Below are 10,054 nucleotides of genomic sequence, written 5' to 3' on the forward strand. Positions count from 1 at the left end.
TGCACTACATTTGCCAACGCTGTGGTCACGTGTACCTCACACTGCCAGACTGGCACTATTGACCCTGCTGGTGATTGGGTCACAACACAGAAGCGCACATGTGGTAGCGACAGTCCTGGGCTGCACGACTCCTTATACCATCACAGGTTACCTACTTTATTTTTATTTATTTATTTGAAAAGTTTTATATAGCGCTGGCTAGACCCAGAGGTATCAGAGCGCTTTACATGAGGACACGCATTGTTTCAGAGCATAGTTACCAGTTACATACTTACAAGTTACACAGTTTCAAAGCATAGTTACAAATTGCTGGAGCGTAGTTACATGCGTTAAAAACATGTATGTAAGGGAAAAAGTGGCACTGCCCAGAGCAGGGGATGGAAGAGATTTTAATCATACACTAGAGATAGATGAACATAAGGGACGAGCACTTATGACAAGTCATACCAACCACAAGCTGGACCGGCCTGGGATCTTAAAGTGTGCTATTAAACTGTTATCCTCCTCCTCTTCATACTAGTATTAACATAACTAACCTACCAACCATAACCTGCCATTCATACCTAACTATCCTCCCTAGTACCTACAACACTACATTCCATGCCCTTGCTAACCTACTTGCACAAAAATACTTACTTACCGTGACTAACCTACCGATGTACAATTGCAAACACTTGATTTATGGTTTTTATTTTGTACTTCAGGCTTTATGAAGGTAAAAACAGAAATGGTGCCAACGTTAGACGAAAGAGGCGTGGTCCCCTTGCAAGATTTCAAGTTTTGTTGCGACAGTGAGACGATTGCAAGCAGTGCCTATGGTAAGATCCATGTTGATCCTGCATCCTATGTATATTGAAGAAAAGGTCTTCCTCCCTACCCAGGTATTTTAAACACAAATTGGACAACATTGGAGCTCATCCTGAGATGGCTGACCGTACACGGTGTCCTGACATAGCCGTAGGTAATCTTGCATTTAGGCAGTTTAAGGTGCACTTAGTTTAAATATCTTCTTTGAAGATAATGTATTCTAATTTATTTTAATTAATTAATTAAGCTGTTTACAGGGCTCCATACAAAGAGCTTAGGTGGACTTATTGAGAGTGAAAATGCTTATAAACTGTGTATATGTTTTCAAAGCGTGTGTGGCTGTAGATGCACATGCTTTGCATACTTCTGCCATCTAGTGTTGGGTCTGGATGTGTGCAAGTTGTTTTTCTTTGAAGAAGTCTTTTGAGACACAAGGTAGAGTGACACCTCCTCTTATTGATAATGCACAGAGCACCAACTCAATTGTTAGACTGTTTTCTTTCCATTGTCTGTTTTCTTTCCGTCATCTGGTTTGGACATGTGTGCCTGCACTCTGGTTCAACGCTGTCACAGTCCTATTTTTGGTTTGTACAACACTATTCCCCTCAGCGCTTAGATCATGTTTTCCATTCTGTTCATTGAGTTATAGGTAGATCACTCATTGATTTGATTTGCTTAGGCCACAGCCCCCGCAGGGCCTCACCCTCCGGGCTCTGCTTCAGTCTCCATCAATTTCTCAGAGAATGCCTTGCTGGTGATGGATGACGCCCTTCTGTTTCTGCCCTCGCGGCCACAAGAAGTATCTTCTACACCATGTCTATAATCTGTGTTTGTCCCCAGAAGACAGAGAAGCGGATTGCACCGTCTGTCACTCCTTCTGCTCCAAGAAAACCCTTCGAGACCATCAAGCACATTGACTCAAAATACTCTAGACATCTTTGGTCGTGAAGATGTCAAAGAAGAGGAAGAACACCCTCAGCCATCAGTTGTATCCATAGTGGGCAGTTCGGCTCCAACCTCGAGGTCAACCTGGAGATGGAGGAAGTTACACCGGCTCAGCACACCGTGAGTACAGTTCCTCCTGTCCCTCAACACAGTATGAATCACTTCAAAAGACATTCAGCCTATCTGGTTCAACAGACGGAGGCTCTCGGTTCACTAATGCCTTCTGGCCATGGTCGGCACCGAGCAATGGGTTCAGAAGCCTCACCCTCCGTCTTGGTGCCGAAACACCAAACCAAGCCGAAGCGTTCGGCATTGAGCACTTCTGTCTCGGAACGCCACTCAGTGCCTACCCAACCGTTGGTTCCGAGCCAACCATCAATGTCCACCGCTTTGATGACAAGTATAGCTTCGGTGCTAAAACCTAGATGGACCTGAAACCTTTGAAGCAGTCTTCCAAGTCCGATTACTGCAAGCAAGTGGAGCCCATTCTTCATAGACTCCAAGAACAACTGGATGCTAAACAAAAGCGATTCCACATCCAGCATCATGCCGGCCGTATCACTCTATCAGTCATGTCAATTGTGGTGCCTTTCCTCATAGCCATGTTATGGAGCATTGCACAGCTTGCCACTATTTTACAGCAGGTCTCAGGGCTGTATTGCAGTGCTCCTCCGCTTTCATGCAGGCACCGGAACCGTCTCTTTAGGATTCCAAACGTACGCTCTATGACGCAGCGCGTAGATCTGTGTGCCCTGTTGTATCTCCTCTGCCTTGCATTGGCTGGATCCAGGTACGGGGTCAGGATGAAGTCCCGCACTGCATAGGCACTGTCACCTGCAGGGATAGACACAATAGGTGAGTCAACGTTCCCCCACCCCCTTTCAGGAGATGTAGTGGATGGATGTATGTGTGCCATGCGTTTACCTAGCAGGTATCCCTCTCCAAACTCTCCAGCACTCCGACGTCTGTGTATCCCACTATGTATGAAGATGAAAGAGTTGTGTGTGCTGCCATGGCATTTAGGTACAATGTCATTGATGATATCCTTAGCATTGCACGCAATCTGTATATTCAGTGAACGTTAGCATTTATGGTTTCTGTAGACATATTCGGTTGCTGCTGGGGGTGTGAGGGCCACATGGGTCCCATCATTGCAGCCTATGACGTGGGGGAAACGTGCAATCTGGTAGAAGTCAAGTTTGGTTTGCTGTAATGCCTGTTGGGTGCTGGGGAAGTATATGTGATGTGATAGCCTCTGTAGCATTGCATCTAGAAAGGCATGGAAAAGGCGCGACAGGGCACTCTGTGAGACCCCGCCAACCTCTGCTATGACTCCTTGAAAACTCCCTGAGGCCAGGAGGTGCAGGGAGCACAGGACCTGCACATGGGTGGGAATTGAGTGGGTCCTGCGTGCTGGGTGTTCCAAATAGGGTTTCAGCTCCTCAATCAGGTCCAAGATGGGGTGTGGTTGCAGCCTGTACTTGTCATGGATCTCCTCTTCATTCTGCTGGAACAGAGTGATGCGGAGCCTGAAGACAAGTTCTTGTCTCATTCTCCTCTGTGCAAGAGCCCGAATACGCATCCTCCTGGCTTTCATGAATAGTCCTGCCAATGTGGAAGGATCTGTTGCGTTGTGGGCTGGTTTAAGTACCTTGCACCTGGTTACCACCTGTATGCACTTGGTGTTAATTGTGATTTATTATTTTCGTAAATTGCACATTTTTCATACATGTCCTTTCGATTTCTTAAAATGCGATTTCCATTTTGTGAATTTCGCAAATTTAGGAAAATCGCAATTGAAGAATTCACAAGGATATTAGCAGATTTGTAGTTTTGCACTATAAGAAATTGCTATTTCTGCGAATTCTTAATTTGCAGTGCGAATGTGTCTCATACATCGGGATTTGCGAGTTTTTAATCGCAAATGCTGTTTTTTGAGAATCGCAGCGTTTGCAATAAAAATACAGATGTCCCCAAGGGCCTAGCAGTGGTAGTAGCCGACCTACGCAGACAACAGATCCACGTATTTCTATATCTGGACAATTGGCTTATCAAAGCCATCACTCATTAGCAGTGCCAGCAACACACACAGGTTACAATAAATCTGCTCCATCGATTAGGATTCACCATCAGCGTCACCAGGTCTCACCATCAACCTCTGCGGGTTCAAACGTATCTAGGGGCTATTCTAAACACAGGGGTTGGATTAGCCTATCCCAATACTGCAAGCATCTTGAATTTGTAAGCTTTAATGCCCCAATTACACAGAAATGAATAGCTCTCACTGAGGACAGTCATGCGCCTCTTAGGTATGATGGCTTCCTGCATTGATGCAGTACTTCATGCGTGACTACACATGCGTCCGTTACAGGAGAGCCTAGCTCAATTGTGGCCTCAGCCACAGGGTCGTTCAGAAGATCTAGTGTTAATAGACCACTGTACGCAGCACTCTGCATTGGTGGAACACCAACAACCTGTATCAAGGGCGGCCTTTCCACAACCCTGTTCCCCACATCACTGTCACAACGGATGCATCACTCACGGAATGGGGTGCACACATGCAGGATCTACCATTCAAGCATGCTATGCACCTACGTGGAGTAGGTTTGTTTGTTATTGTCATTCAGAACAAATTGATCCGTACAATGTCACTGTACAAAACAATGTTACCACCATAATTTACAACTCTCTGCTCTAGAATTTACCTCTATAAGGTTACATCTCGCTGCAGTATCTGCCTATCTACAAAACCATACCTGAGGGAATGATGGACGTAGCGTTTGAGCAATTCAAACACTCACCCCCAGTAAACTGATCTGGGTTTAATCCATCACTGTTCTTTAGCTCACTCCACCACCCCAGTTCAGACATGGCCATATGCAAATCAGTCTGACCCTGTGCCTCATGAGAACAGTCCAGCCCGAACTGCCAAGCCATGTCTTCCCTGGACCGGAGACAAGCATCCTGGGACCGGTTTCGGTTTCCTAACCCTCATCAGCCAGGCTATCTTGAATCCAGTGGTAGAGTGAGTAAGGGACCCACGTCTGGGCATACCCTGCCAAGTTACCCTCTTGAAATCTTAATATTGTTCATACACTGCTTTCTGTCCTTTCATTTGAGTCCCTGCATAATTCACAAGTGGCAGCTACACCTGGAGGTTGCGCCAGCTCTCGGCCGAGAATGGGACGAACCATGACTTTATTTGTACGCCACCTCTAAGAACATGGAATAACAACAGTTCTGCAGGCCGGAGTTTCCGGAGGCACGTTCCCCTGCGAGTAGAACTTGGGACTGCCCTATGCCTCCCCCCAATTTCATTCGACTCCTGCCTGAGTTCTCAACAAGATCAGAAAAGAGAATGGGGCTTAACCATCCAGTGGCCCAGATTCGGCATGTAGAATATGGTATCCAGTACTCCTTCCAGGAGGGCCTACTGTTTTAACAGGGAGGGGTTCTGCCCTCGGGCATCACAATCTCCACCATCATCTTTGGACATTGAGGAGCAGTAGCTGCACACCTCCCTCCAGAGGTGACTAAATAGAGCCTCTGCTAGAAAACCCATTACTGGAGGTAAGTAACGTATCCACTTTCAACCCAATACAAGATGTCTGGTGAAAGCAGGGCATGTGGTTAACAACACTAAAAGCCACAAACCAATTGTTATAGCTAAGTTACATTTCTTTATGGTTTATACGGGCTTTGAAGATGTGCAAAAGGATTATCATAGTAATTACAACATCGTAGGCAAACGCAAACACAAGAAAAATCAATAATAAGAAAATAGTCAACTTAATATCTGTTTCTTTTGGCATCCCTATACTGTCCTGCTGCTTCATCGAGGCACATACCTTCCTTTTTAACGGGGGCATCTCGCACTACAGCCTGTGAGAGCCTTGTGTTGTACTCCATTAAACGCAGTGTGAGGCTCCCTGTGCTACAAAGATGCTCTTCCTGAGCAAGTGTGAGGCAGGGATTTTGATACTGGTAATAAGCATAAAAGGTGTGTGAAACACAAGTGTTCCTTTCCCATGCCATATGTGAGAAAGTTCCCCTTGTACACGTGAAAATATATTGTGAGAACTAAATACATAAAGAAATCAATAGCAGCAATAAATCCTGCACAAATTATTACTAATGCTAAAGGACAGAATATAGGTATATATTCTGTCTTTTAGCATTAGTAATAATTTTACCTACTGAACTAGCAGACAATAATGTCATGATAATATAAAAATATGTGTATGTAGAACTAATGTATACATATTGGTAGAAAGGTGATGGATGAAAAGTTATTTCTCTGAAAATCTGGGACCGTATGTCCTGTAACCCTCTGCATGCCAAGAGAATCATCTGGATTTCCTAGAAAGTACATCATCTAATACCTCCCTACTCACACAACCCTGTAATGTGAAGATCCAGAGGTGTGCTGGATCAGTCCTTGTGAATCCTAAAGCGACCTGTAACATGGAGCTTTGCTAATTATACGATTGTGTTCTAGGTGTCCACTGCCTGTATCTGCCTTTTAATGTGTCAGTCCAGAAAGGGTACGTCCTGAAAAAGACGAGAGAAACACGAGTATCTACCAGTCTGGACACACAAACCGACGAAATTTGCTCTTGTCGTCCACAGCAGCACTCTCAAATGGGGAAATGCAGCATTAACTGGTGTGTAGTACCTGAGACACAGACTGTCACTTGAGCATATGACACAGTACAGGAGTAAATAAAATACTCTACTCGTCTGGCTACTATGACCCGTTCATAAAATAAATGCAAGTGCAATACAACCAACCCGATAAGTGTGCAAGTGGAATGAATTTCATTTTCATGACTCACTTAATTGCTTAGGTATTGATGAAAAGCATAAACCTTACCCCACACAAACTGCTGTGGTTGGGTCAAATCTTCTGGCAAATGAGAAAATGATTGTGCCTCTTGCGAAATTAGATTTATTCAAAAAAAAAATTTCCTGACTGCCTGTGCCTCTCCAGATCAAGTAAGGATACAAACAATGCTCTAATATTTCCATTTAGAAACTTAAAGAAAATGTAATATATTAAATACTTCTATTCGTAAACATTCTGGCTGGCATCCACCTTAGTTCATGATACAGATACTTCCATTTTTGTTGCAGGTGATACTGTTCGGCTCCTTAAATACTGTGATGCATTTCATGGCCTTTGTAATCCACTCATACATTTAGAAATGACTGCTTGAAAGCATGTTGTATGAGCATTAAGGGGGAATTTTCTAAAGTCTGATTTTCTACATCTCTTTAAGACTTGTTCGAACTATCTAGTTATTTTTTTAAAACGTATGTCTGTAAAGTCTTTAACTACGCGGACGACACACAATTACTGTTAAGTGTCGATGACACTACGGCCGCACAACTCCAAGCTCAGAACATCTTGCGGTTTATAGTGCAATGGATGACGGATAACCTGCTAAAAATTAACCCTGATAAGACTGAGGTACTAGTGATTCCATCTACTGCCTCACCTTGGTGTGATCTCTATTGGCCCACAGAGTTGGGCCCTGCTCCAAAACCAAGCCCGTCTGTAAAGAGCCTGGGGATCAAACTGGATGATGATCTGTCAATGGCCCCTCAGATCTCTGCGGTTGTGGGAAGTTGCACAAACATCATTAGGCAACTGCGGAAGTTAACTCCTGTCCTCTCACAATCCATGATGCGATCAATAGTAGCGGCCACCATCATCTCCAGAATTGATTACGGTAATGCCCTTTACCTTGGCTTACCCAAAACCCTGACCAGTAGACTTCAGGTCATAATGAATGACGCTGCCCGGTTGATCTTCAGGCTACCGAGGAGATCTAAAGCCACTCCCCTACTACAAAGTTTGCACTGGCTCCCCATTAAAGGAAGAGTGGAATTTAAGAACCTATGCACGGCCCATAGGGCAATCTATGGCAAAGCCCCAACCTACATCAAAGATCGCTTGCAACTTTATTGCCCTATGAGAACACTTCGATCCTCAGACTCCCAATTACTGGTCTGTCCTCGCTACAGGCTAGTGACCAAGGGAGGGAGAGCCTTTTCAGTGCTAGTTCCCCAGCTATGGAACAGGTTGCCGGAGATGCTGCGCCGGGAAGGGAATCTACTACGATTCAGGAAGAGCCTAAAAACATTTCTGTTCAGCAAAAGCATGAGCACAGTATAATCCAGCTTCCATCTTGCTAAGTTATTGTTTACTACCATCTTTCCAGGCGCTTAGAGACCTGCAGGTGATTAGGCGCGATATAAAACCTCACTAACAATAACAATAACAGTATGTTACTTGTCGATAAAAAACCACTGAACCGCGGTGTGTAGGTAATAAGCCCTGGCCTAGCAAATTCTCCAGATTTATCAAGACTGTTCTAACTTGAAATTTGCCGGTCGTACCTGATTTACCAAATCTCTGTTTGCAATGGCTTTTGATATAATGTCTGAACTTTCTTTCAATCCAACAGACACTGTGTTCCAGAGTAAATTTCAGAAAATGGACCAAGAAGAGTTTACAAATTTTTTGAAGTCTTGTTTAGTAAAATCAAGAAAAGGAAAAGAGATGGTCGTGAATTATTCAGAACTGAAAAAAGCTAGAGAAAAGCAACACAAGACAAAAAACAGAAATCACAAATTACACAAAATGGCCATTAAAATTGAGGAAAATGTAAGCCAACCAACTCATAGTAGCACACCAGAGAGAAGAAAGACCCACCAGAGGATTTATACATGCACTGAATGTGGAAAAAGCTATATGTACCTTTCTTCGTTCCACAACCACAGAAGGACTCATACAGGCGAGAAACCATATTTGTGTCCCATCTGTGGGAAGAGTTTTACTCATTTATCCACAAGGATAAAACACCAGCAAATACATACAGGAGAGAAACCATATAAATGTATTGCATGTGGGAAGGGGTTTGGCTCCTCATCTCACATGCTACGACACCAGCTAATACAACCAGGAGAGAAACAGTATGAGTGTAAAGAATGCGGGAAGTGGTTCAACCAGTCGTCCCACTTGATTAATCACCAACAAATACATATAGAGCAGAAACAGTACACTTGCAAAGAATGTAACAAGAACTTTAGCCATATCTCAACTCTAACTATTCATCAAAGGAAACACACCGGAGAAAAGCCCTACAGTTGTCTGTTTTGTGGAAAGTGTTTTGGTGACTCGTCGTCCCTTAGTACACACCGGCGAACACACACAGGTGAGAAGCCCTACAAATGCAGTGTTTGTGGGAAAAGGTTCAGACAGAAATCCTGCCTCGACCGACATCACCGCACACACACTGGAGAGAAGCCCTTTACATGTAGTGACTGCGGTAAGAGGTTCCGTCAGTCATCACAGCTGACAGCCCATCGGATGATACACACTGGAGAGAAACCCTTTGCGTGTCTCACATGTGGCGATTGTTTCACCCATAAGGCATCCTTGATCAAACATGAGCGAACCCACACTGGAGAGAAACCTTTTGTCTGCAGTGAATGTGGAAAGGGTTTCACGGATAAGTCTTCTCTAGTTAAACATCAGAGAACACATACTGGGGAGCGGCCTTACACCTGCACTGTCTGTGGGAGGCGTTTTAGGAATAAGTCAGCCCTTGTGAAGCACCAGGCAGTCAGACACACGGAAGTGAAGCCTTACACGTGTGCTTACTGCGGAAAGGGGTTCCGACAGCCATACTATGTGATCAGGCACCAACGCATACACACATGAACAGGAATCGTGTTATTACATTTACCTCTAGACCGAAGGCAATAAGGAAAAACTGAGGAAAATTCACTAGTACTGTACCATTCCTCCCATCCAGCAGTTCATGTTACGGGTTTTTTTTCACTGTAAAGCTTTTTTTTTTTTTTTTGATTTTTTTTTTGCATAACCTGCTGGTGAGGATTTTCACCTTAAAATGTTTCCATTCTTATTATTTTCAAAGACCAGACTGACTAGAGACTGGTCTTGGTTTATACCAGAAGCTGCAGGATATGTTAGTTTTACAGACATATTCTAGAACTGTGAACTGTCTGAATGAGGTTCTGATAAAGTTTACTGTATTAAAGATGTATACATTTCTTGAAACTCTTCTGTACTTAAATAATGAAAGATTCTTGTATAGATATGAATGTAATTATAAGTAGCAAAAACAAAATTAATTAAAAAACATTTGGAAGGTGAACGCTGCTTGTGTTAAATTATTAATCTAAGAAGGTAAAATGTCTCCATATTGTGCTTCTTACAATGCATCAAAGGTGTCCCCTCTTTCAAACTCAAACTAATGAAGTCTTAACAGTG

General features: G+C 43.7%; 1 protein-coding gene across 1 annotated transcript; it reads left to right on the forward strand.

Moving 5' to 3' along the window:
• Positions 1 to 709: 709 nt before the first annotated feature.
• Positions 710 to 9,582, forward strand: LOC144773666 (uncharacterized). Its single transcript, XM_078658813.1, has 2 exons — positions 710 to 818; positions 8,223 to 9,582. The coding sequence occupies exons 1-2, from the start codon at positions 710 to 712 to the stop codon at positions 9,479 to 9,481; spliced, it is 1,368 nt and encodes a 455-aa protein (XP_078514939.1). The 3' UTR covers positions 9,482 to 9,582.
• The last annotated feature ends 472 nt before the right edge of the window (positions 9,583 to 10,054 follow it).

This window comes from Lissotriton helveticus, chromosome 8 (assembly GCF_964261635.1).
Source record: "Lissotriton helveticus chromosome 8, aLisHel1.1, whole genome shotgun sequence".
In the NCBI taxonomy this organism is placed as follows: domain Eukaryota; kingdom Metazoa; phylum Chordata; class Amphibia; order Caudata; family Salamandridae; genus Lissotriton; species Lissotriton helveticus.